This window comes from Dermacentor andersoni, chromosome 1 (genome assembly GCF_023375885.2).
Source record: "Dermacentor andersoni chromosome 1, qqDerAnde1_hic_scaffold, whole genome shotgun sequence".
Lineage (NCBI taxonomy): Eukaryota > Metazoa > Arthropoda > Arachnida > Ixodida > Ixodidae > Dermacentor > Dermacentor andersoni.
Window position 1 is genome coordinate 305089752 of NC_092814.1, and position 27796 is coordinate 305117547.

Below are 27796 nucleotides of genomic sequence, written 5' to 3' on the forward strand. Positions count from 1 at the left end.
GAAACTTGTAAACATTCGCTTAGTAACTAAATTAACAATGATATTAGATGTAAGCGCGACTGAACGAGCACGTAGAAAGACACACAGAGACAGCGCTGTCTCTGTGTGTCTGTTGCTTTTTGCGTCCTCTTCAGTCACGCTTACACATTCTATCATGGATTCAAACCAACTAGGCCGCCAACATGTTTTAACTAAATTAACAAGCACGGTGACACGCGCGCACAGGTAAACATGAACTCCTCTCACTCGATGAGCGCGGAAACTCGTTGTCAAAATGCTGGAGTGAGGAATCGCGGCAGCAGCAGCAATCGAACTGACGTTCGTGCATATCTCGCTTCAACGCGAACGAAACGTCGAAAGCCAAGCGCATACGAACTTACCGGCACTACGAGCACTCTGGACGCATCACAGGTCGCTTCGAAGATGAGGGCCGCGCGGGCGCGCACTTTGGCCGCGTCACAGACCACTAGATACGGCGCCCGCACGGCCGCGCATGTTAGCAGCAGCCGCCGGAGAACGCACCCCCTCCCTCGCCTCACCCCCGCGCCTCACGCGCGACAGGAGAGGGCGCGCTTCCGGCCCGCCGTACTCGCTCGCGAACGCGAGAATGAGCCGCGTTCGCCGGCTCACCCTCGCACGCTTTCACTCGCACATACAGCATACGGCGCGCGGCGACCATTTTATCACCGTTGGACTTCATACGGAACCTCACGGCGACGCCGATGCCGACGGTAGAAGTGCGTCTGAAGTGTGTATGTAATTGCTATCGCAATAATAAAGTAAGTCAAACAACCGTGACATCTAATTCACAGTTTCATTAACAGATCGGTGGGCCATGGGGATGCCTGCGAACCGACATTATATCCGCGAGCCGACATCTGCGAGCCGACATTATATGTTTAGGATTTATGTAGATAGTTAGCGAAGCTGTATGTGGGTAGCCGATTCGTCCATCCGTCTGTCGCCTGTACGCCGAAAACTCCTCCGGCGCGACCACATGCGATGCGTGAAAAAAGAAAGAGAACGAGATGCGCGCGACTGGCTGCGCCAGTAGTGACCTAGTTGCTACCCGTCGAAGACGAACGCGCGCACAGCTGTTTCTTTCCGGCTGCGAAATGGGTAGGCCACGTGTCATATTACTCCTGAGGAGCGGGTAGCTTTCGATCAGCAACGCCGCAAGCAGAACCGGGAAGTATATTTACAATTGCTAGTAGGTACAGCTGTGCGTTGCTTGTTTACGCTCGGACGCTGGCTGCCGGCGCGGTGAAACAGGTGTACCAGTGCGCACTGACACCCCATTTGGTAATCGTTGTGTGTGACGATGCGTCGGATAGACTTTCTCACGCGTGCGGTGCTGGTGCTAAGTCAGTTATGCTGGATTATACCTTTGTCGCGCCTTACGGCTCTCTACCTTAAAAAAAAAAAGCATCACTGATTTTCCCAGGGGAGCAATAGGGGCCGTAGCTGAGGCCGGGCCTGCCTTCCTGGACTTTTCATGAGCATTTTTGAGTGGTCCCCTTTGAGTGAAATAAACGCACAGCGCCTTAGCAACAAGGGTTGAACGCGATTGCCTGATGTCAACGCCGTGATCATTATTGACTTTGCGTCTCGTCCACGTTGGGTTAGGTTAGCTTAGGTTTAGGTTAGGTTAACGTGAGCTTAGGTTGTGTTAGGTTAGGTTAACTTTACGTCAGGCTAGGTTAGCGTAAATGCCGTCAGGGTGGCGCGGCGTATTCTCGCAACAGTTACGTCGTGAGTATTATTGTCTTTTTGTATCGGCCTCGTTAGGCTAGGTTAGCGTAAAACGCGTTAGGAGGTCGCAGCGTATTCTCATAGCGGTTGTAGGGGCGTCGAGCATCACCGGCGCCCTTTCAGCCACTCGCGTTCAATCGCGGCTGCTAAGGCGCTCTGCCTTCTAGATTTTCAATGTATGCGGAGCGGCCTCTTCCACGGACTCTGTTGTTCCCACGGAAACATCTGCGATGTTATCACTTGTTTCACTACGCCGGCAGCCAGCATCTGAGCGTAAACAAACTCGACCCCGCTCCGCAACGCCGGCACGCCTAGGGACAAACGCATAGAACACACTCTAAGAAACTCCTCCGTAGTGCCTATGCAGAGTTATATATTCAGGGAGCAAAAGCCCCACACATTTTCTCTCTCGCACTCGCTCTTACTCGTGCATGCGCACAAACGTCCGGCGCCTCCGCAAGTACCACGCCCAGCTGTACTTACTAGCAATTGTAATGTCGCAACTGGGAACGAGCTCACCAACGTTGTGCTAATGCTGCAGCCCAGACACAAGAACAGGCTCGTGCAGACGAGCGCAAGCAGCAGCTGCGTACCGAAGATCCGGCAGCCTACAAAGCCGTCGTTTAATGAACCGTTGGGCTTACCCAGTGATAAATACCGGTACCGCACGTTTCAGCTTCGCTGGTCAGCTCCAGCTACTTGGAGTGCCTGGGCGGTGATTTTTTTATTACGCAGAACAGAGCTGCGCACACTTTATCAGCATGAAATGGTTATATAAGCCACTTCCTTGGTACTTTCATACAGGTTTGACTCGTGGCATGTAGAACAATTCTACTACTTCAGCTGGATTACTGTCAGGTGAACATTATTAGCACGAGGAACGAAAACGAATATTTCACAAATTAACAAAGTTTCACTAATTACATTTTAAACTAATAACTTAGCTGCACATACCGCAATTTACGAATTGTAACCGGTGACTTCGAAAGTCTAATCTACTTGGAATGAGTTCTGTGGATAAAACCAGTTTAGAAATATGCGTTCCCAAAGTTTCCGACGATACCGATTGGTGCTCCAGTAACGTTAGAGCTTCAATGCATAAAAAGACGTTTTGTTAAAAAAGTTCAGTCGAACACCAGTGCACTTTCACCTCAAGTTTGCCTGCGCTCATCTCAAAACAGGTTCTAGTTTCAGAATTCATTCCAAGTGGGTGTGCCCTGTGAAATTACTCGCTTCAATTCATGTGTTGCAATATGTTCGCTAAACTAATTGGTCACAATATTTACTTGGTCAAATCTTGTTAGTTAGCCATTCACGCATTTTGATTTCCAGTGTAAGCAATGGGTGCGCCTTCGAGTAATACAGCTCACTGAGCAGACATGCGCTGTATGCCGCAGCCGATTTCGAAAAGAAAATTACGCTAGCGCTAAACTAAAACAGCCGGTATAACCGCAAAGATACCCGCCGAGCTAGAAACCGGCCAAACCGTAGCCAGCAACCAGGCAGTCTGGCAGCCGCGCCAAACTCGCGAAAGTCGGCAAAGAAAGCTTCACTTTATTAGCGAATCACCGTGGTGGCTCAGTGAATATTGCATTCTTCGGTAGTGGTGGTGGTTTTGTAGGAGGCTAGGCTAGCTTGCCACTCGTGGCGGGCAGTTCTTACACCTGAGCATCTCTTACGCTGTATAATAATAATAATAATAATAATAATAATAATAATAATAATAATAATAATAATAATAATAATAATAATCTTTATTTCAGACAACAAGGTCTCGGATACAAGATCAAAAGGCAGATGTGTTCTGTCTGACGGGACCCAAGCACCCGAATACACACACTCAGAGCATGTAGCAACAGAAAGAACATAATACACTACCGTCACATACACAACACAGTCTTATGCAAAGTAAACAACCGAACAAGGTACAAGCTTTTACAATCTTAAAGGAAAATCGGTACAAATTAGGAACCCTAGGATCATAAAAAAGTCTGTATACGCAACTTATTGATACGTACGGGCGTCCTACTGCTGAGCACGAGGACGCGGGTTTGAATGCCTGCCATGGCGGCCGCGTTCCGATGTGGCTGGAACGGGAGAATGTTCGTTTAATTGGATTTTGGAGCGCGGTAAAAAAAAAAAAACCTATGGGTGGCCTAAATTAATCCATAGTCACTCACTACGGATCCTGTATTGCTTCGCGTTAAGTACCATAATTTATTGTCATTCAATTAAATGTAAATGAAACACACTCTTAAGCAAAGTTACACCCTTTGGCTTGCCCCTTCTGCCACACAACAATAATAGTTATCTGCCTTGATGCGTTTCCTTTCTTTAACGCTGCGAGCCCGGTACTTTCCAGTAACGAACGGCATGCGCGTTATCAGCATGACATAGCATTCCCTACAGGAAAGTAGCGGGCGCGGCGTTTTCAAGAAAGGAAACGCATCAAGGCAGATGACGATTATCGTTGTGTGGCAGATAAACACCCCAAAGGGTGCAAACTTTTTTTAGAGTGTAGCGAATGCGCACCAGGTTCACTGGGAGCCGTTATCTCCGGTAAGCCGGGGAGCTTGCACCGAGTTTATCGTGCCAGAGACTGTGTCGTGCCGGTGGAAAGGGCCCAGCATACGAAACTTGCGCTTCCAGTGAACTTGCTGCGCATGCGCTATTCTCGCTGATCTCGTCACTTCGCGCTGTTGTAAGGCGCTGACCCACCGGCCAGTCGACGCTCGCGCGGTACTGTTAAAGAATTGGTCGCCTGCACATCCCCAGTCAACGCATGTATGTCAGACAACAAAATATGCTTTATCGATAAACGATGCTATTTCGAGGAATTATTTACATCCGGAGTAGGAGGGAGTTCGAGGGGCTCGCACTATGGCATGAGACAGTCGTACTACGAGTTCCCATTTCCGCCCCATATCATGTTTAGCAATTTTCTGCAGTTCGCGCAAGCCGAAGGGGTAAGTGACAAGTAAGTTGTGCATCCTCATTCCTGACTGTATATGGCCATAAAATAGTCCATTCCATGAGCATTTGTTCCCTTGTGTAGTATAATTAGCGCTTCTTTTTTTTTCTTTTTTTTTTCAGTATCTAAGAATGCGATATGGAAACAAAATAGGACTTACAGCCTGTGGCATCTACTTCTTCATAAGCGTGAGTACAATAAAGCGAGAGAGAGAGAGACGCCGGCGTTGTTGAAACAGCGCAAGAGCCGACAGCCATTGTTTTGCCTCGATGTTGACTTCAGGTAACAATCGGGGCGGTCGCCTTATTTACAGCCTCTGTTGCGGTCTCAACAAGTGAGTATGAAACCTTTTTCTTCGCTCAATTGAAGGAGACTGTGCACGCGCTTGGCAGCTCTCAGTGAAATGGCTTGAAACTTGCATCCACAGTTTTCAATGCGTCCCTGTCTTGGAGCACTGTCGGCATCGGCATCGCAAGCACCATCTACACTTCGCTGGTAAGCAAGCGCAAGTATTTCAAATCGGCTGCACTTTGTTCACAAGCATGGCTACCCGAAATTTTGACACTAAGCTCACATTGATCTTTGTTAATTTTAAGACAGCAAAACAAGTTTTGTCTTTACTCTGTTTTTGACGCTGAGATAAAAGAACCTAGTGATCATATTAATAAAGATATTTCACCGACTAGCTTTTCAGCTGCCGCGGTTGCTTGGTCGGTCGGTCGGTCAGTCGGTCGGTTGGTCTGTCCATCCATCCGTCCGTCCGTCCATCCATCCATCCATCCGTCCATCCATCTGTCCGTCCGTCCGTCCGTCCGTCCGTCCGTCCGTCTAAAAAAAAAACTAAAACGCCAGCGGATCGGCGTGGCATGTTTTAAGAGGATGGTTTAGCTCGGGTGCGCCTACATAACTACATGTAAAAGGAAAATTCGTTTTTCTTCGCAACGCACTGCGCCAAAGTTGACCAGGATTGTTGCATTTAGAAAGAAAAAACTTAAAATCTGGTGACTGCTGGTTTCGAATTTTCGATTTAGGTCGTCAATCTTCTATTAAAAATTGGCAATAATCGCACATTTTCACTAGACGAAACTGTCTAATTTACAACTCTGTAACTCAGCAATGAAAAATGATATCACGATTCTGTCAATTGCATCTAATAGTACATCTAAAGCGGACAAAATTGATATGTTACAAAAGAACCTAAAAAAATAGTAACAGTTTTTGCAGAACACTTGAACACAGCGTAAAAGAATCACGTAAGATATAAAATGACGTTTTGAATTTGTGAGCTTTCAATGATGTAATGGCTGCCGTTTACAGAACCGCGATATCTGTTCTTGATGCAGAGCTATTATGTGTAAACTTCATGCTTCTATATTTTTTAAAACTCTCGAATTTTTGGAAATCTTTGTAACAAAATTCAGACCCTAGATCAAAATTTCGCTTTCAACAGTCACTAGAATTTAGCTTTATCTCTGAAATGCAACAAAGTTGATTAAAATCCGCCCAGGCGTTATCTCAGAAAAACGTTTTTGCGTTTTACATGTATTTGAATAGGCCGCGTCGGAGTTGGGCCCGAGCTAAAGCTTCCTTTTCAACAGAGATATGTCGAAAGATCGGTTGAGTGAAGGGGCACTCCAAAGGGTGTAAACTGTTCTATGCTGATAGCGCGCGTGCCGTTCGTTACTGGAAAGTTCCAGGCTCGCAGCGTTAAATAAAGGAAACGCATGAAGGCAGATGACGATTATCGTTGTGTGGCAGAAGGGGCACGCCAAAGTGTGTAAACTGTTCTTAGAGTGAAGCGCGACTTCGCTCCTGCCCAAATTTTATTTCGCGGTTTAAGAAAATACGTCCTAATGGAAAGAATAAAAGAGGTATTATTGAGCCTCATTGACTAACTGCTGGGAGTTGCCATTTGACGTGCGGATAGTTTCCACTGCTTAGGTTATCCGCTTGAAAAGGCTGAATTTCTATATGGGTTTAGTGTTCCATGAGATATAAAATAACAGTTTGGAGTAAAGAAAGAAAAGACAGCACGGTATGGCGTAGAGCATCTACCCCTATTTCAAAGCTGAAGCAATTTTTTTCTTTTTATGCGAAATTAAACGTCAAATTGCCCATTGAGCGAGAAATCCGGCCTCTGTAACAGCCAAACGGCACCTAAATTCCCATTCGCTGCGATTCCACGTCACGAGCACACCTCGACGGAGCAGAGCAGGCGAAACGGTGTTGCGTGAGGGGAGAGGGCAACGCCGCAATGCTACGTCACCAGTGCGCCTCGACCGATAAGATACGGCGACGCGACGCCGTGGGGTGAGACGGGTTGTCCTGGGCGAGACAGTCGCGTGACGAGCGGGCGTGCGGGTGCCGCCGTCTCGCTCTATGAAGTTGGCGCACCGTTCGTATCCGTCACCCCCAATTGGTGGTGGTGGTAGACACATTTTATTCAAGAAGTTAATAAGAGAGTTGCTTGCTGTGCGCCTGAGTGGCAGCCCCTATTCCGGGACGCCATTGGAGATGGCCGCTGCCCGGGCGCGCGCCACCAAGGAACATTGAGCTTCCAAGGTAGAGCAGCCGAGCAGGTACTCCTCCCAAGACTCTCTAGTAGGGATGGGGAAAGGGGATGGAAAGGAAAGTGGAGTGGCGGGGCACGAAGCCACAACAGGAAAGGTATCGGCGAGGACCTGACAAGTCGGGCACGTGCCTGAGATTTCCGGCAGGAAGTGCCGGGCGACCGCCGGACTAAGGGAAGTATTGGTCTGAAGGCGGCGTTGTAGTCGTTCGTTCGCTTTCGCGAAACCGCGTGCAGGGTTAGGGTAGAGTCGGCGCGAAGTGCGATAATAATCCAGAATATCGCTGTAGCGTGTGAGGCTCGAGTTGCCAGGATCCGACACAGGGCATGAAGGGGCAGCGGCCCGGAGGAAAGAAGCGCGGGCAGCGGCATTCGCCGCCTCGTTGCCGGGAAGACGTGTGTGGCCTGGGGTCCAGACTATTCTGGTGGAGTGAGGGTTGAAGCGCCAGGAGGCGGCCCGAAGGAGACTAGCCGCCAGCGGGGCGATGGAACCCTGGATGTACCGAGAACAGGCTGAGCGCGAATCTGTCAAGATAGTGCGAGTGGTGGGGTGGGAGGCGGCCAAAGCGATGGCAACCTCCTCTGCATGAGTTACAGTGTCGGCTCTGAACGAGAGGCCATCGACGTGGTGACCCTCGGTGATCACAGCGGCCGTGAAGTGACGTGAGGGGGAAGGGCCCGAGACGTCTACGTAGAATACGCCGGGGCGTTCGGAGTGGCGCGCATGGAGGGCAGCGGCACGCGCTTGCCTGCGACCGGGGTGTTGTTCGGTATTCATGTTGCGGGGGAGTGGCTTCACCCATAGCTTCTGGCGCCAGAGTTCCGGTATCGGGGAGGGAGGGACCGGGTTAGAGATTGAGCTGAGGCCAAGTCTGTGTAGCAGGCGGCGCCCGCAAGGCGTCTGCGACAGACGAGTGAGTTGATTGACGCGATGGGCTTCCCGCAGCTCCGCGAAGGAGTTGTGCACCCCCAGGGCCGCAAAGCGGCGATTGGAAGTAGCGATGGGCAGGTCCAGCGCGCGTTTGTACACGGAACGGAGAAGAATATCCAGCTGGTGTTCATGGTGACGACGCAGACGAAGGTATGGTGAGGCGTAGAGGACCCGACTTGTCACAAACGCTTGGGCCAACTGGAGGGACTGGGTCCCTCGGAGGCCGCTACGCTTGGTAGAGACCCGCCGAATCATACGACTCACTTGTTCGCTGGTGCGTCGGAGAGCAGCTATGGTACCCTTAGGGTCCAGGGAGGACGAGAGGTGAACCCCGCGAATCCTAAGGTCCTGGACCGATGGGACAGGGCCGGACTGGAGAGTAATCTGGGGTGGCGGTAGGCGGGAGACTGATAGGAGTGCCGATTTGGATGGAGAACACTCTAGGCCGCAAGAAGCGACGTAAGTGTCCACTAGAAGGGCCGCCTGTTGTAGGCGATCCTCGATTTGAGCCGGAGAGCCGGTGTTGGTCCAAACTGTAATATCGTTAGCATAGAGCGCATGGTGTATCCCCTCGACCTTCTGCAGGAGGGAGGGGAGGTTCAGCATGGCCAAGTTGAAGAGTAGAGGTGACAAGACCGCTCCTTGAGGTGTACCACGTGTGCCTAGTGGGTAAGGGCCGTGCTTGGTGGAATCGAGGCGGATGAAGACGGCGCGATTAGAAAGAAAAGCGCGGATGTAGTCGAAAGTCTTCTGTCCGCAGTCTGTGGTGGAAACATTAGCGAGAATGCTACTGTGTTTGACATTGTCGAACGCGCCCCGAAGATCGAGAGCAAGAACGGCTTTGTCATTTTGGCGCATAGTAGTCGGCTCTGTGACATCGTGGTGAAGCTGTAGCAAGACGTCCTGTGCCGACAGATGCGGGCGAAAGTCAAACATCGTGTCGGCAAAGGTTTGGGAGCAGCTTGGGAGCAGCAATTCCTGCCCAACTACTCACCTGTGGTGGCGCCGTCGAGACATCGAGCGGCGGAAATTCTTGGGTTTCGGCAGGGCGCTGGGAGCCAGGCTGTTTCGGGTGGGCACCCTTCTTGTCGTGGAGTGGTGGTGACGTGAGCGCTCGAGGATATGTCGAGGGCGACGTGGGCTTCCGGTATTTGCCCGTGCAACCTCTGGCCCCGGTTTCGTGAGCACCGTGGCAGAGGAGGCACTTGGGTTGGCAATCGTGGTCGGTGAGGCCTTCGGCAGCGAGGGACCCACATTAGGTATAGCGGTCTGGGTTGGGATGGGGGCACACAGACGGCCGGTGGCCTATGGCGCCGCACTGAGGACAGGCCGGGATTGTCTTTTTATACGGTCGAACGTACGTCGCCACGCAGTGATAAAAGAGGAAGCGGGGGAGCTTCGTACCCTCGAAGGTAACCACGGCCGCGGTGGAGTCGCCGAGTTTACGGACCGCAAGGATGGTACCTTGGGGCCAGTGAAGTTTTAGCTTTATCTTTTGAGGGGTCTCGGCAGGGTTGATGGTGATAACCCTCTTGCAAGTTTCCCGGTAGGCTTGGCGTGACCTCGGACGGGTAGCAGCTGGTCCCCCACCGGCAGCTGGAAATCTCCGAGGAGTTGTTCAGCCTTGGGCAGCACGGTAGTGCTGCAGATGATGATGTTTTGGTCCCAGATCGGCCACACTTGCACTTGTGTGGTGGTCGGGTCACCCAGATAAGCTCGGATTGCGTCGCCCAGACGATCAGCCGAGGAGAAGGTTCGGAGCTCGCAGGGAATGCGAGGCTTTAGGACCACGATGTAGTCGTCTCGGAAGAGGCGAGGAGTTTGACGCGGACACCACTTGCGTTGCTTCGCCAACGGCGAAGAAATATAGGTGCGCGCGGCGTCTGTGGGACGCCGCGCATGTGTGCCTTTGCCTTCCGCACATGTGTGCCTTGCGCATAGCGCCCCTACGCCTAGCGCAGGGGCGCTAGGCGTAATGAGACAAAGCCTAGCGAGGCGGCGTGGTAGCCGGGAGTGAAAACAGTCTCTAAAAGTGCCGAAAATTGGCCCACCTGGACGAGAGTGGTATCCGGGTAAAGCACAGAACTTGGCGGTCACGATAAAATCGATTGTGAGGGGGATGACGGTGACAGTGCGCAAAAATACGGGAAAATCCGCGGAGCCAGAGCAAAGAACGTCCGACGCCGCCGAGCGCTCGCAGCGCCCCCCACCCCCAATTTGGCTTAGCTGCTGCGCGCGCCTGCCGGCCTTGGTGGCCGCTGCTGCTTCCTCGGTCTCTCGTCGCGCAGCACGTCGGTGGCATGCGGCATTGGCACCGCAGGCTGCAGCCGCTTGCTGGCTCGGGCAGCACGTACCGCTATGGTACGTTACTCCCAGCGCAAAACTCGGAACAACGGCTCAGCAGCGTTTAATTGGACAATAATTCGTTCGCATTCACAACTGATAATAACTGCTTAGGTGTCGTCGGATTTTTTATAGCTATACTATTTAGAAAACTATCATAACAAACGTTCAAAGGAAACAAAAAGGATCGTAAATCAGGTCGAGAGCGGACCCATGATTCATGAGGGCATCGTACCCCTGAATGCGTAGGCGAATGCAGTTGATGGAACAGGTTTATAGCAGGCATGCACAGGAATATTCACGTTAAACGCATTTTTATTGCAACCTACTTGGGTAGATTAAGCGGTTGCGACTTTGCAGGATAAATCCAAGCTTTAGCTTTAAGAGACATTCACAAAAACTTGTTCGCTTGCAGTCTTATTGTCGACCTCAAGCTACTGCCCAAGAAACTGAGGTAATGACAATAAATTCAGCTAGATGTCATCAGCTATTCAATGTGCACGCTGACCTTAAAAAGAGCCTGATCAGCAAATCCTTCTACTAAGGTGCAGCTAAATCCACGTTGTGGTTGTCTTTTTACTTTATATATGTACTTGAATTATTTAATAGAGCAATGGCTCGGAGAGAAGACGACATAGTTTTCTAAAAGATCAACAACCACTTTCACGGACGTTCTTTCGTAATCTATCGGTTTCAAGCGATAGACCTGTGTTATTATTTCGAAGGCTTGAGTTGTACTGCACCTTATGCGACGTCACATCTACCGAGCTGCCCTTAGCTAAGCTCCGAACAGAGAACACCATTGGCAACCTTTACAAATAATTTCTCGGGCTCTTCTTTCAAGCCACTTAACCCCCCCTCCCCCCCAATTGTTCCGAATGCATGAGTAGGTGTTCCCAGAAGCAATGCTGCAAAGAGCTAGTGCAGTTGCCAATGCTTTTGCCCACAATTACAAAAATAGATAAGGTTGCCGCTCATTTTCTCATGCTCCAAGTGGATTCCTATAGTACTCGTTGGAAGGCTAGTCTTTTCATAGTGAACAATTTCAGACCATAAGACAAATGACCACTTAGCACAAAATGGAAATCAAGAGGTGTGGGGACAAGGTGAGCGCGAACTTTCGACTGTTTATTTTGCTTACAATAACTACTAATATACGATGTGAGCATTTTCAAGTTTTGTGGAATTTTTACAAATCGCCTATTGCAGACAGCATAATTCTAGTCACTGAGGTGACTTATTCAGAGAGGCGGACATTACTTACACGAGAAATCGGAAACATGCAACTAATTAACGAAAACTTACTAATTACTTCATGATTAATTACTTTACAGCATTTACTCCAATTTAGGAATTGTAGGCGGTGAGCTTGCGAGGCGTATTCACTTAGAATGAAATCCCAGAATTACTCTGTTTTGGAGATAAGCGCCATCAAACTCTCCGTAACAATGCAATGTTGTGCCACCTAACTTTTTAACGAAACGCTCTTTTATGTATCGAAGCAAAAAAGTAGGTGGAACGCCATGTCATTATCATCATCAGCCGGGTTACGCCCACTGCAGGTCAAAGGCCTCTCCCATACTTCTCCAACTACCCCGGTCATGTACTAATTGTGCCCATGTCATCCCTGCAAACTTCTTAATCTCATCCGCCCACCTAACTTTCTGCCGCCCCCTGCTACGCTTCCCTTCCCTTCCCTTGGAATCCAGTCCGTAACCCTTAATGACCATCGATTATATTCCCTCCTCATTACATGTCCTGCCCATGTCCATTTCTTTTTCTTGATTTCATCTAAGATGTCATTAACTCGCGTTTGTTCTCTCACCAAATCTGCTCTCGTCTTATCCCCCCTTAACGTTACACCCATCATTCTTCTTTCCATAGCTCGTTGCGTCGTCCTCAATTTTAGTAGAACCCTTTTCGTAAGCCTCCAGGTTTCTGCCCCGTATGTGAGTACTGGCAAGACACAGCTGTTATACACTTTTCTCCTGATGGATAATGGCAACCTGCTGTTCATGATCTGAGAATGCCTGCCAAACTCACCCCAGCCCATTCTTATTCTTCTGATTATTCGAGTCTCATGATCCGGATCAGCGGTCACTACCTGCCTTAAGTAGATGTATTCCCTTACAACTTCCAGTGCCTCGTTACCTATCGTAAACTGCTGTTCTCTTCCGAGACTGTTAAACATTACTTTAGTTTTTTGCAGATTAATTTTTAGACCCACCCTTCTGGCTTTGCCTGTCCAGGTCAGTGAGCATGCATTGCAATTGGTCCCCTGAGTTGCTAAGCAAAGCAATATCATCAGCGAATCGCAAGTTACTAAGGTATTCTCCATCAACTCTTAGCCCCAATTATTCCCAATCCAGGTCTCTGAATACCTCCTGTAAACACTCTGTGAATAGCATTGGAGACATTGTATCTCCCTGCCTGACGCCCTTCTTTATTGGGATTTTGTTGTTTATGGAGGAATTTATGGAGGAACGCCCATGTATTTCGTCCCAAACTGTGGGAAATAGTATATCAAAACTTGCGACATGCTATAAATTCTTTTCAAGTCATTCTTTTACGTCTTGCAAGCTCACCGGGTACAATTCGTAAACTGACATATGTGCCGCAAAGTAATGAATTAACAAGTTAATTAGTAATTTTTTTTATTATTCGAATATGTGTTTTGGTTTCTCGTGCTGGTAACATCCCCCTCTTTGAATAATCCAGCTCAACGACGAGAATTATGCTATCTGGCACAAACGATTTTTTTTAGTTTTGTAAAACTTAAAAATGGTCACCCCGCATAGAAGCATGCACTGCACAGCATATTAAAAAAACTCCACACGCGCATCACTGCATGCGCGTCAGGCTGTCGATAAAACGTCTCTCCGAAGGAAAAAAAAAGGGCAACTGACGTGTCCCTTATACACGACGCACCAAGCTTTAACTCGGGCCCAACTCCGATGCGGCCTATTCAAATAAATGTAAAACGCAAAAACCTTTTTCTGACATAACTCCTGGACGAATTTTAATGAAATTTGTTGCATTTGAGAGAAAAGGTTAAATTATAGTGACTGTTGAAAGCGGAATTTGGATTTAGGGCCTCAATCTTATGAAAAGGATTTTAAAAAATTTGAAAGCTTGAAAAAAATAGAAGCATGAAGTTTACAGATTCATAGCCCTGCATAAAAAACAGATATCACGGTTCTGTGAACGGAAACCATTAGATCATTGAAAGCGGACGAATTCGATATGTCATTTTATATCTTACGTGAATATGTTACGTTGTTTACAAGGGTTCTGCAAGAGCTGTATTTCCATATTATTAAATTTTTTGAGATACATGTGTAAGACATCAATTTTGTCCGCTTAAGATGTACTATTAGATACAATTCACGGCGTTGTATTATCTATTTTTGTTGCTTAGTCACATAGTTGTAAACTTGATAGTTTCGTTTTTCGAAAATTTCCGGTTTTCGCCATTTTTTAATAAAAGATTGACGACATAAATAAAAAATCCGAAACCAACAGTCACTAGATTTTAAGTTTGTTTTTTTTATTCAACAAACCTTCTCAAATTTGGTGCAGTGGTTGCCGAGAAAAACGAATTCTCCTTTTTACATGTATTTAGATAGGAGCACCCGAGCCGCAGCCGTCCACACTTGTACCCAGAATCCTTGCCTTGTCTAGTCATGGTTCGCACTTATGTACATTGCAGTTCGAAGGCAAATGCGCTCCATCATCCTCCATTCTCCAACCTTTTTCGTCCAAGTGGCTTGTTCCGATGGCGCTGTAGTTCCGGGCGTTGACCTCCTTTTTGAATGCGGTAAATGTGTTTGCTTCGCGCCTAATATCTAGAACATCAGTCGCAACTGCAATCACGAACGTCGCGGTTAACAGAACCTTTTGAAAAAGTGTTATCATTGTGTCTTCACTGCTGCCTCATATTTGCTGCACGGCGTAGTTAACAATCGTGACAACATCATCACAGGGAGGAATGCGAGGAGTCGTGTGGACCGACTGCGTTCAATCACTGCTGATATTAATGGCTCCTATCACCGTCGTTACCAAAGTAATCTACGACTCACAGTATCAAGGCGAGCGACTGCGACCAGCAAGTGACTTCAACATAAAGGAGTACATATTTGAGTAAGCGTTTTGCAATGTCATCATATTTCACAGTTGTGAGTAAAATAAGACCGAAGTTAACTCTTTCGTTTTCTCCGTTTATTTGACCAGTGCCAGCCTGGACTTTACAAAAGACGAGAACGTCTGGGCCTGCATGATTGGGCTTTTCATCCACAGCTTGTTTCGCTCGGGCATGGATCAAGTAGTCGTCCAGAGGTACCTCGCCGCCAGAAAACTCAAGGAAGCTCAAAGGTGCGATATGTGAGCAGTAAGCTCCCCCCATTGTGACTTGTTGCGTTATAATTCCTAAGGGATCATTTACAGCGTTGAAACGCCCCTAAGCAGAAATTTTAAGAGGAAGCTTTAGCTCGGGTGCTCCTATCTAAATACATGTAAAAAGACAATTTGTTTTCTTCGGCAACCACTGCACCAAATTTGACAAGGTCTGTTGAATTTAAAAGAAAAACTTAAAATCTAGTGACTGTTGGTTTCGGATTTTTGATTTAGGTCGTCAATTTTTTATTAAAAATTGGCAAAAACCGAAAATTTTCAAATAACGATACTATCAAGTTTACAACTCTGTAACTAAACAACGGAAATAGATAATACAATACCGTGAATTGTATCTAATAGTACATCTAAAGCAGACAAAATTGATGTCTTACACATGTATATCAAAAAATTTAATAATATGGTAATACAGCTCTTGCAGAACCCTTGTAAACAACGTAACAAATTCACTTAACATATAAAATGACATATAGAATTTGTCCGCTTTCAATGATCTAATGGTTTCCGTTTACAGGACCGTGATATCTGTTTTTTATGCAGAGCTATGAATCTGTGAACTTCGTGCTTCTATTTTTTTCAAACTTTCAAATTTTTTAAAGTCCCTTTCACAAAATTCAGGCCCTAAATCGAAATTCCGCTTCCAGCAGTCACTAAAATTTAACCTTTTCTCTCAAATGCAACAAATTTCATTAAAATCGGTCCAGGAGTTATCTCAGAAAAAGGTTTTTGCGTTTTACATGTATATGAATAAGCCGCGTCGGAGTTGGGCCCGAGCTAAAGCTTCCTCTTAGCTAGTCTAATACAGTACATCTCTGGTGCAGCCCCTCTGTGAGCTCACATGTTTGACCTGCTAGAAAACGGCGCAAAAATGAGACTCGTTGAGATGTGTCACCTAATTGTAGAAGCACCTTATTATGACGCCAAGCATTATAGCGTGCATTGGCTAAGGCTAATGAACTGTTCATTGCTAAAAAGAAATGGCACGGGATTCTAAATTGATATAATTCATAGCTTGGAAAGCTTGGGCGCATTTCTTTCCTAAAAAATAAACGCAGAATGCGCACCGAAACTGATAACAGCGGAGAATTACTTCACTGGTAAGAGGTTGAAACAGGGAAGTTTGTCTTTAGATTATACATTTCTCATCGAATTTGCAATCGTTTTCTGCCAAACAAATGACGAGAAAATTCGGGCAGAGCAGCCTGCTGTTTCAGCCCGACTTGGTGTTGGGTTTCACTATACCTACGTACATGCCATGACTGCGAATATAGACCAAGACACCTTAAGAATCGGGGCATTGTTACTTTTTATCCCTAATGCTGCTTCCCTTAAAGGTAATTTGCTTTAAGCACTACGGACGTCGAATGCTTATTTTTGTTAATTAGTGTTGCACGCTACGGCTCATGTCGCATTAGTAATGCAAACGAGGCTGGCCCGAAAGATTTCCACGAGTGGCAGCATTCGGTTATTTGGTGCTCAATGCTGCTTTGGCGCTATTCTTCGTCTTATTCTCGTCCTTTTGCGCTTATTGTTCTTCGTTATTCTGGTTTCACACAAATAGTTATTTCAGATTTCTCTTAAGTATTCGTGTTTCTGTGACTCTTGTGTCCGTGCTCGCAAATGTTGTGCTTGGAACGTGGCACTCATGAGGAATCTCATCTACATCTGTTCAAGAACATTTACATTTGTGAACTCCCAGGAACATTTGCTTTGTACGTAAAATTTGGAATCGAAGTCACTGTTTTTTTCTAATCGTAGCTTCTGCATGACAATCGCGCTGAACACAATTATTATGTCAGAGACGTGGAGCAGGTAGCGTGACCTATAGGCGCCAACATCTCTTTAAATATAGCTATTTAAAAAAAAAGAAAGCTCTGCGCTAGCTCGCTTCAACTCACTACTCTGTTCTCTCGATAAAATAGCAAGTCTCGGATGCCTATGCATTCATTGGCTGTAAAGATGCCAAACGCTCTTTTTTTAGACGGCAGTGCAGTCTGGACACAATTACAGCAATAAAATTTGGGCGGAAGCTGTCCAATCCACGCGAGACTTCCTGGATCTGTAATTGCATCGCCTGAACAGACACGCCTTTATAGCGACAGGCAACTTTTAGCACATGGGCGAGTGCCAAAAGTCCCGCCCGAAGGGCTGGTCCCAAATTGCGACAACGAGACGAGCCTAATGCTTTTAGCTGCAGGGAGTGGTCACCCTTGAAGCTGAGTCAAGCAGTCCTTAGAAGAAAAAAAACAGCTACGTTTCCAGATTCACTGGAGTTAGAGATTAAGAAGAGCATCGTCCTCAGCTGAATACATCCATACAGCTGCTGAAAAGGATGAGAGGTGCAGACACTGAGAAAGAAAATGCACCGAGCCGGTGTAATTGAAATCTGCTCGGGGAAACGCATTCAAGGAGTAATTTGTACCATGCGTCGAGTTATTCAGCAGTCATCGCTAATTCACAACATTCCTGCTCCATGCATCTTGTTTCGTGCAAATATCGATGCTGAACTACGAAACACAATAATAACTGATTCTTCATACATGAACTTAAGGAAGCCATGGTTTGTCAGGATAGTGTGTCTTCCGGCGACAATGAATTGGTTGGGCTCGTAGCTGGTTCGCAGCTGGCAAGCTGCTACCATCAAACACTCGTGTTTCTTTGGCTTACGGTACCATCAGGGTGCACCGTGTAGCAAAAAAAAATATATTAACGTCGTCATATGACAAGATTGTTGCCATTTGGTGTCGATAGGCCGACGCAAAGCGACAACAATGATTGGCGGAGTTCGTCTCAGATTCTTTTGTGGGATAACTGCTCTGGGCCCCGTAATTACAAAGCGTCTCCCAAGACGGAGTGGTGCTTAAGATCAGGTGACAGCCTATACGGTGATAGTGAGCGCATATTTAATGAATTGCTGCCGTTTAGTGAAAAACGTAAGCCGAATTTACAACGGATTTCTTTCGTAAGTTTGGTTTTCAATTAGCTGGCCGCCTTCTGTCATGGTACGTCTAACATGTCACTATATTGTTTTTATTGCGTAACACCTTAGCCTATGTGTACGTTGCATAAATCACAAATTTACAAATAGCGCGATAGTAAACAGTATCACGGAAAGTACATGCAACATAACGTGCGACGCTATGAATACTATACGAGAACATTTTCGACGGTATCCGCGTTACCGCAGGAAAGAAAAGAAGACCTCATTGTCACCAATGGCAACTGCAACACTCTACTCTACTCTACTCGTATTGTTGTTCTTACGAAAGTGTGGCTTTTTGTGCGAGTATGCTAAGACAAATGTTTTCGTGAACTGTCATTAATTTAGTCTCAAGATACTGCATGAGTTGAGAACAAACTAAGTCTCGTTACCAGTATTATTACCTGTTCAGTTAGCGAAAGCGCGGCTTTCTACACAATGCTCATCGTCCAGTGACGTCACGCGCCCCTTGAGCCCCCCCCCCCCCCCCCCAGATGCACCACCAGTAATGCACTACTTCTGCAGGGTGCGTGGAACAAGGCAGCACGGCTGCATCTCAGGCCGAATAGTTCACTTCCAGGCGTATCACTCAGATAACGGACAGGCTAGTCGCAAACGGTACCCGAGTCATCACTAAATCCGCAAAGTAAACCGTCCTGGGCGTATGATTTACAATTGACGAACTCAAATGATGATTGACCTTACCAGCAATTGTCGTGCGCACAAAGCGGAAGCGAAAGTCGAAGGACCAGAATTGAGTGCCATGCAACTGTTTTATTTTTCCGTTGCAACATCGCGGACAGCTAAACATGTCGATGAATCACCGATAAATTAATTGTAGTTTTATGAATTCGAATTGAGGCCATAGTTTCCATTTGCTGCATAGATTTTTCTGGGAACATATGTTTCTACATAACGGATTTTATGTTCGCGAAGAAGAAAAAAAAATATTCCGTACTGAAAAAAAAACTATAACCTTATGACATGCTGCAGTCAGTCCTGGAGTTCAAATAAATATTACGTGATTAACACTTCCCATTTCAGCATCAGCTGGTAGTTGTTGATCTGCTGGCCATTATAAATTCGATATATAGGACCTGTATCGTCAAAAGATTCTATTCCATTCCTATTCCTTACCGCGCTTGTCAACAGCCTGAGCGGATCCCCGCCTACATTATCACGATTTACCGGTTATGAGCGGTGTGTGATAAGAAAGGAATGGAATCAAACTAAAGTAATCGCTACATTATACCGGCCTAGGTTTCTGTCTGCTTGTTTCCTGACGAGTGTGCCATTAGCATTTTTTTGATGATGAAAAATAGGCTAAACGATAAACTTTTACGCCATTAATTGCTAAAATGGCGCTGTCATCGATATTAAGTTCGTAATTATCTTGAAAACATTTATTGCAAACATTCACATAAGTGAACTCCACGGGGCTGTATGCAACCGCAAGGCAAAGTTGTTTGACGGCTCCTTGAGAGCCGTGCCGACTTGAACACACCGTACCATCATATTCAATGCCTCGACTATAGTGGGCAGGGAGCCGTCTTTCACAGGTGAACCATTTAGACAGGAGAGCGCCGACGTGCCTAAGCACGAGGCTGGCACGTCAGTTTCGGCTCGAATAATACGCACTTGACAAGTGCCATGCTTATAGATACCTGAAGGAAGCAGCTGTAAGCGAAAATAATACGCGCCAAGTCAACTTTCTATTACTCCATAATTACGTGCCGGTGCTGCCGGTACCATGCATGAAGACACTGGAAGCGTTGGGAGGACGGCGTTCATATGCGTTGGACTACGAGATAAGAAATCTGAAATGACAACGTACACCTGGCACAATGGTATGCGTCGGCGGACAGAGATGTCTTCCTTCTAAAAAAGAAAGAAAAGATAAAAAAATCAAGAAACACCATACAAATGAAAGGCCAAAAAATAAGCAACCGCTTCGCAACCTCTGTTTTCTGAACCTTCGTTTCCGACGTTTTCTTTAGACTTATTCCTAGGGGTGGCCAGCGCAACCCGGACGAAGCCCAAAAGGAGGTGGACGATACGAGTTCGTCCGGGTTGCGCTGCCCACCCCTAGGAATATGTTCAGTCAACTACTCGCCCCACCTTGCCGTGTTAATTCAGTTTTCTTTGGCCCGACGCACTGGTCCATGCTGGAGAAGATAAAAGAAGCTTCGAAAGCGTATTTAAAAGAAGCATTAATTGATCTTACGCTTAAAACTGCGCAGAAGAAGAGTAATCAGGGATATAGATAAATGAGCAAGGAGATTTTTTTTTTTTTTTGAGAGAACCCAATTATGAGCCGGTGCTCGCAACTGCCGTACTTTTCACTTCCGGGAGCTCTGTCTGGTCGCTGTGCAGAACTACTCGTCGCTCCGTTCATTATCAAAGGGGAAAAATGCTTACACCCTTCTTAGTGGCGTTCGCGAACGAGATTGTCTCGTAAGGATCATCAGTAAACATTTTCGATCCATGGCTTTCAGAAAAATAACACATCGCTGCACTCGCGATAGTACAATTCTTCGAGGATACAGATATAAAAAGAACCTTACTAAATCAGGCAACGGTTCCTTTTGTCTATTCATTCTTATTCGTAATCTTTGCCTGCTCGTATTGTTGTTCTCGTTCATTTGATATGGCAGATGTTATTGTTTACTCGTTTTCTTTTGTTTCTGTGGCACTTGTGTCCGCGTATGCGAGTGTTGTGCCGGAAATGTGGCACTCAAGAGAGACCAAATATGAAACTGCCCAAGAACGTTCATTCTTTGTGAACATTGACGCTGTAGGGACACTTATACTGTGCGAACCTTTAAATTGCCTGAGCATGTATATATTTGTACGAGAGCTTTGTGTGCGCGAATGTCCCTGTGTTTTTTTAAGAATTGTTGTTGTTATGAACATTGTAAGCACAGCTAACATGTCAGAAAAGAGTATCCGGCGCCACATGCGGGCACGAGACGCTCCTTGAATACACTTTAAAATAGAAAAAAGAAAGCACGAGCTTCTCAGTATAGACAACGCGTCGAGCCAACAGGCATATAGTGAAGGCGCAGTCTTTAGGCATGGTAACCATTGAGAACCGGACTGCTGGATTAATGACTTAACGATTAGACAATATTCACTCCTGTCAAAACAAAAGTGAGGCCTTTGCAAGATAAGCGAAAGCTTACGTTGTCGCTTAGTTTGCATTTAAACCTAAAATTATTTGGCCATTGTGAGCGGTTTCGAAGAAAGAATACACCATTCAGCATAACGCCTTTGGAATTCACGTCACCGGGTATCCACAGAATGTCTCTCATAATTCGGCAGAATTCTGTTCATAGACCAGTGCCGCTATCTTGTACGTGTTAGAAAACCCGACGTTCGGTTTCGTCTCACGCGATTCGTCTCCCACAGAAAAAAATGGCTGCACTGTGCATATTAGGTTTGATCATGGGAGAACATCCGCTATGACTGGGATCACAAAACTAACGCCCTTACCACGGTTTCAACTCGTTCTTCTTATACTTCCCCCAAATCCGCTTCGGATGGTACACAGTGACGACTGAAAATACGGCATGATGAACTTAAAGTTCTGAATGTGAATGCCAGATGCCTTGTTAATAAGTTCACTGACTTTGTCTCCTTAACCGCTTTTAGTGCTCCTCATATTATCAGTGTTACCGAGACGTGGTTACACCGTGACATTCTCGATGCTAAAGTTACCCCACCTGGCTTTACCGTTGTGCGCTGCGACCGAACACACAAACGAGGTGGTGGTGTAGCTCTATTCTTGCGGTCCGATCTTACCTTTTCTATTCTCTGTGGTCCTAATGAAGTAGAATCTGCGTGGTGTAAAGTGTCTCTTGGCAACTGCTCGGTCGTTATCGGTGTAATTTATCGTCCTCCGGCGTCCACTGTTGAGCAACTGTACTTTTTAGAAGCATTTCTTCATCAACTATGCATGTCATGTTCCAACTTAGTTCTGCTGGGCGATTGTAATGCGCCCATGTATTTCATGGCAATCGTGTTCTATCACTGGCTACGATTCTTCAATCGGTAAAGCACGAATAAATATTACCCTCCCATGTAACCTAAAACAAATGGTCACTGAGAATACCAGAGGCCACTCTATTCTAGATCTTGTATTTCTTACCGGAAATCTTGTTGAAAATAGATATACGTGTGACGTTGCCGATGGAATTGCTGACCACAAAGCGGTCCTAGTTCTTGTTAATGTTCCTGTACCTGAAGCTAAATTTGTTCTTCGCACTTTCTATGACTTTACACAAGCTGATGACCAGTCTATCAGTAATTTTCTTGCTGATTCTTTTGCGGATTTCGAGCGCCGCAGTATCTACGACGATGTAAATAGTTTGGTTGAGTTTTTCAGTTCTACCGTACGTTCATGCGTCAGCCCCTTTGTTCCACTCAAAAGCAAGAAAAGAAACGTTGACCTGCCATGGATGACCAGGGAGATCATTCACCTTTCTCACCGCCTTGCTAGACTTAGACGACAAAGACGCACCGGTGGTACTCTAGTAACCAAACTGTTTCAGACTATTAAGGATGAGCTTCGAATAAAAACTAAAGCAGCCAGAGAGTTCTTCCACGCGATCAGTTTACCTAGTCAGCTAAAATCAAATCCTAAAAAAATTTGGGGTGGGATTTCGCCTAGTAAAACAACATCTCAATCCTTCATAATAAGCGATGTTTCCACTAATGATCCTCATGTTATTGCAGCTGCTTTCAACTCGTATTTTCAGTCAGTCTTATCTGCAGACAACTTAGAAATCCCTCCTTTCGGTTTAGAATGACGGCGTGCTATCAAAAACTTAAGTGTATCTTTGTCAGGTGTCTTAAACTTAGTTTTAAACTTAGATTCTAAAAAGGGTTGCTGTTCTAACATCCACAATTCCTTTCTCATACGGTATGCTTTCTGGTATAGGAGGTTTCTTACAGTGATATTTAATAAATCCTTGCAAACAAGTACCATTCAATCAACATGGAAAGTTGCGAAAGTTATTCCTTTGCACAAGTCTGGGAGTAAAAAAGACCTATCCAACTACAGACCGATTTCCTTAGCCTCTAGCTGCAGTAAACTTTTAGAACATGTCTACAAACATATTATTGAGGTTCTTGAGGCCAACAATATTTTAACAATCTTCCAGCATGGATTTCGCAGTGGCCTCAGCACCATTATACAAACATCTGAATTTGCTCATGACATCTGCCAGCACTTGACCTAGGCTTTCAAATTGTTGCCATATTCGTAGACTTTTCCAAAGCCTTTGAATAGTTGTACATTCCAAGCTTCTGCATAAACTAAATAGCATTATAAATAATCCTAGCCTAGTTACCTGGATGTCTAGTTTTCTCTCAGATAGGTCGCAATACGTATGTTTCGATTCTGCAAAATCACCTACGGTGGCCGTTACCTCTGATGTTCCGCAGGGTTCTGTTTTAGGCCAGCTTCTCTTCCTCCTTTATATAAATGACCTACCTAAGAACGTGCTACCAACTAAAATCCGTCATTACGCCGATGACTGCGTTATCTATCACACAATTACCAGTCATGAATATCACGCCATTCTGAATAGAGCATTTTCCAACTTTTGTACTTGGCGTAACGAGTGGCGGATGAACATACATTTTCGCAAAACTGTCTCTATGACCTTCTCGACACGTACTACACAACTGCGTCTTCCTTATTGTTTCAATGGTATTCCTCTAGAAAGCGTTTGTGAATATAAGTACCTTGGCATTCTATTCACACTCGCTTCATCCAGGTCCAAACATACTGAAGCAACCTCTTCTAAAAGTCTAGCACATCTACGTTACCTAAAGCGTTCTCCGCGCTCAGTCCCCAAAGAAACAAAATTGCTTACTTAGCGCGGCCCATATTGGATTACGGGTGTGCCATTTGGAATCGATGCCTGAAATACGACATAAAAAAACTTGAATCCGTAAAAAAAAAAAAAAAAAAAATCTATTCGATTTGTATACCGGCGTTACGACAAGGTCTTCTCCCCCTCTTCTAACCTTCCTTGCGTGAACCTCTCTTCGCTAGTAGAGCAGCGTAATGTAGAAAGTCTTAAACTGTTTTACACCACTTAACTATGAGCGTTACTCATCCTTGGAATACATCAAGTTTGCTAAAGCGTCTAACACACGGAATTTTCACCCTCTAAATATAACACTCCTGCACACCGCACTGACAAATTCAAATATAGTTTTTTCCCCGATCCATTGAATTGTGGAGCCAGCTTTCCCCTAACATACGAAAACTTACACCTGATAATATTGTTAATGCAATCACTGGTTCATGCCAATGATGCCTAGGACCATGTATTATATACCATGTTTATATGCATATATGTATGTATTGAGACGATTTTTTTCTTTTTGATATTTTGTTCACTAGTGCTTTGTTGTGCGCCTTATACCTTTAGAACTTGTGTACCTCTTTTTGCTGTGCGTGTGGCACCCTTAGTCTTGTACCCCACTCCTGCGAAAACCATCTTAGGGTTGCAGTATGTATAAATAAATAAATAAATAAATAAATAAATAAATAAATAAATAAATAAATAAATTGTCCTGGGCCGCGCCGATATTGCGGCCTTGTCCAATCTAGGCCAATCGCGTGAGGCGAAACCGAGCGTCGGCTTTTCGAACGCGCAAACGATAGCGGCCCCAGGGAATACAACGGCGGACATCTGCAGTACAGCCTTACGCTATGTAGCACATAAGGTGTATTGGCAAGTTTCCTGCTCCTGCGCTCGCGTACCACGTGACGTCTGGTGTTTACAGGATGTTTCATAATCGCCGTCGCTACCGTGAATAGGACTGGCGAACACTCCCCAGAGCTAGGACTACCACACATACACAAATGCCCAAAAAAGCGGACGGCGGAAAATAGCCCCGTAGCTGAGTTGACAGAGCATCGTACAAGTGATAAAGCTGTGAGTTCGGTACCTATAGGCGGCAAGTTGTCTTGCTTGTCTATTAAATAATCAGCCACCTAAAGGCCGATTATACCAATCGTCCAAAGTAAACAGCGACAAAGTAATGTAAAAAATGAAACAATGAAAATGTATAGGATGAATAAAGCCTGAAATAACTCAGACATAACCAGCTCTTCTACATTCATTCATTCATTCATTCATTCATTCATTCATTCATTCATTCATTCATTCATTCATTCATTCATTCAAATAACTTTATTCAGTACCCTGCGATTTGGTGTGGTGGGCCTGGACCCCGCCTAGGTTTCAGCCAAGGGTTGTTGGCCCTTCGCAGCTTCCTCGGCTCGCTCGACGGCCCAGAGTTGGTGCTGCAGGTCCGAGCTGAGCAACGCAGACTCCCAGCGCGCGCGGAGGCTGTCGCTGTTTGAGGCTGCATCACCGTTACTCTGTATTACAGCCGTACATTCCCATAGGATATGCTCTTCTACATGAACAGCCAGAATATGATGCACCGGCAATACTCTAACGTCCAGTCACACCGCTCCTTATCAGAATAGTCCCCACCTGTGCAGTCACTTCATGAAAACCGAAACAACAAAAGAACCTTGCTCACACCGAATAATAAAGCACGTCACTACAAGTACAACATGCAAGAGATTACAATACATTTCACCAAGCAATGCAGTAAAGATTGGCACAAGTTCCCATGAGCGTTCCACAAAGTCAGATATGATTTTTATTAGCCTGGTTGGCTACAGGTCATAATGTGGGAATGGAATTTCGTGTAACTTACTTTTGCATGGAAGCCCGTTTCATGCAGATACTGCAATAGCGACCTATGAAATTCCTTGTCCATGAGCCATCGCTCATAGTCGTCAGGTTGGTCAGTCCTTAACTTCACAGCTAAGTATATTTTCGCAGGCTATATTTGTTCCGGGGAATGAGCAAAGTATATGGTGGATGGCCGGCGTCCGTTGCAGACGCCGGAGTGCATAACTTAGGACATTGGACATTGTATTAATATGGTTGAGCCCAGGTACAACTGATGACAGGTGTATAAGGCCACCCCAAGGCGGTCTCCCGAGACAGACTCTCTACACCTGTGAAAAATTGTAAAGGAACTTAGCAGACACACAGGGGGATGAACGCGCGAGCGACCTGCAGGAAGATAGATTTTCAGGCAATGATGACAGAGCTGAGGTCAGAGATAGCGTAAAGAGAAGCAATTACAGGTGGCGAGAAAGAATGGACATTGTGGCCCACAAGGTAACTGCTGTGTTCATGATCACCTGCCTGAATTCAGTGGACAGTGATGTTAACACTTGAAGACTTAGGTCTATGAATCTGCTCACACATGTATAGCACGTCTGCTGGCTGTTTGAGCTGCCAAACGGCGCTGACATTGTCAGTATAAATGTGGGCTTCGTTGACGTTAGGCAAGTTGACGAGGGCTTCGATCGCCTCGTGCATAGGCGTAGCTTAGATATCAGGATTTATTGGACTTAAAGTTATTTGTCCTCCTTTTGGGTCAATCGCCGCGTTCGTGTAGATAAGATAGCGTCCATTTGGTATGGTCGTCTCAATTGTTGCAATCGGCTGAACCTATCGGCGGAGCTGCGTTGTCTTAATTGTGGTACTTGCCGTGTAAGATCATCCAAATTCATACTTATGACAATATCTTCATGTCAGTAGGAATGGAGCGCCGCGACCACCGGAATGTGGCGTCAGTTAAGCTTTCTTGCTTGCTGTCGCGGATCAAAAGCCTAAGAAATGTTGTTAAGACATGCTAAATGTTGTACAGGTGCTAAGCGAAGCATGGCTGTAATTGCTCTCATGGCACATCTATTGATCAGCGCAAGCCTGAGCCACTTTTGAGCGGTATATCAACACAATCACGATACATCGTCTTTCAAAAAGAAGGCACAAGGTCACTATCTATTAGGACGTCGCGAAGTGCTGTGACAGCATGCCTTTATCAGGATACCTATCCAGCTGGACCAAGCGGGTTCGCGAGACCTGTCGCTGTCACTGGTATTGCGGGCACTCGATGATCGGATGTTCCAGACTCATCGAGGATGTCACAGCAGCGTATGACCGCTTCTCGAATCTGTGTAGGAAGTAACTCGTGTAGGCCACCACCGAGCGCAGTGAACGTTTGAACGTATCAAAAGCACGATCAATGCTTTGGTAAGTTCTTGGTATTTAAAAAAAAAAAAATTATGGGGTTTTACGTGCCAAAACCACTTTCTGATTATGAGGCACGCCGTAGTGGAGGACTCCGGAAATTTCGATCACCTGTGGTTCTTTAACGTGCACCTAAATCTAAGTACACGCGTGTTTTCGCATTTCGCCCCCTTCGAAATGCGGCCGCCGTGGCCGGGATTCGATCCCGCAACCTCGTGCTCAGCAGCCCAACACCATAGCTACTGAGCAACCACGGCGGGTGGTATTTGATATTGAATATTCAATACGGGTCAAAGTGTCCAATGTATCCGTCGCCTCATTTCCTTCAATACCGACGTGGCCCGGAATTCACTGAAAATAGACTCGATGGTAAGCCAAAGATGCAATCTGTAGTGTTTTTGATATGTCATAAGGTAATAAACAACAACCTTCTTAGCACTCCGATGTATAGTTAAACGCTTCCGGAGCCGTCCTCGTATAAGAGTAGGCTAGCAATCTACTAGTGCAAGCGCTTTCCAGTATGAACCTCACTGCTCAAAATAAATGAAAGAGTTCGGTAGTCGTAGATGACCTCTGGTGAGACAATTGGTAACTTTTGTTCACACAATGTTTAAGGACGTGAAATGCCCCCGTCACGCATTCGTGTGTTAATCAAGCATCCATGAAATCAAGTTGCACATTCCTCCAGTTTCAATTTCCC

The 27796-nt window shown here is 46.0% G+C and overlaps 2 protein-coding genes across 3 annotated transcripts in view; one reads left to right on the forward strand and one right to left on the reverse strand.

Moving 5' to 3' along the window:
• The window catches only part of LOC126548627 (sodium-coupled monocarboxylate transporter 2-like), a 77421-nt gene that overhangs the window by 28549 nt on the left and 21076 nt on the right, over positions 1-27796 (forward strand). Inside the window, exons 1-6 of one of the 2 annotated variants that reach the window (XM_055063351.2) lie at positions 4278-4729; positions 4846-4911; positions 5006-5057; positions 5151-5218; positions 14549-14706; positions 14797-14937. In XM_055063351.2, the coding sequence (XP_054919326.2) occupies positions 4855-4911; positions 5006-5057; positions 5151-5218; positions 14549-14706; positions 14797-14937 (476 nt within the window). In that variant the 5' untranslated portion in view covers positions 4278-4729; positions 4846-4854. Of the gene's footprint in view, positions 1-4277; positions 4730-4845; positions 4912-5005; positions 5058-5150; positions 5219-14548; positions 14707-14796; positions 14938-27796 lie in introns of those variants that run through there. The other variant, XM_050196876.3, reaches the window with a different exon arrangement.
• LOC126547719 (polyisoprenoid diphosphate/phosphate phosphohydrolase PLPP6-like) overlaps positions 19637-27796 on the reverse strand; it is a 123469-nt gene continuing 115309 nt past the window's right edge. Inside the window, exons 4-5 of the mRNA XM_055063353.2 lie at positions 25179-25342; positions 19637-19834 (exon numbers count right to left, since the gene is read on the reverse strand). Coding sequence (XP_054919328.2) covers positions 19744-19834; positions 25179-25342 — 255 coding nt within the window. The 3' untranslated portion in view covers positions 19637-19743. The remainder of the gene's footprint in view (positions 19835-25178; positions 25343-27796) is intronic.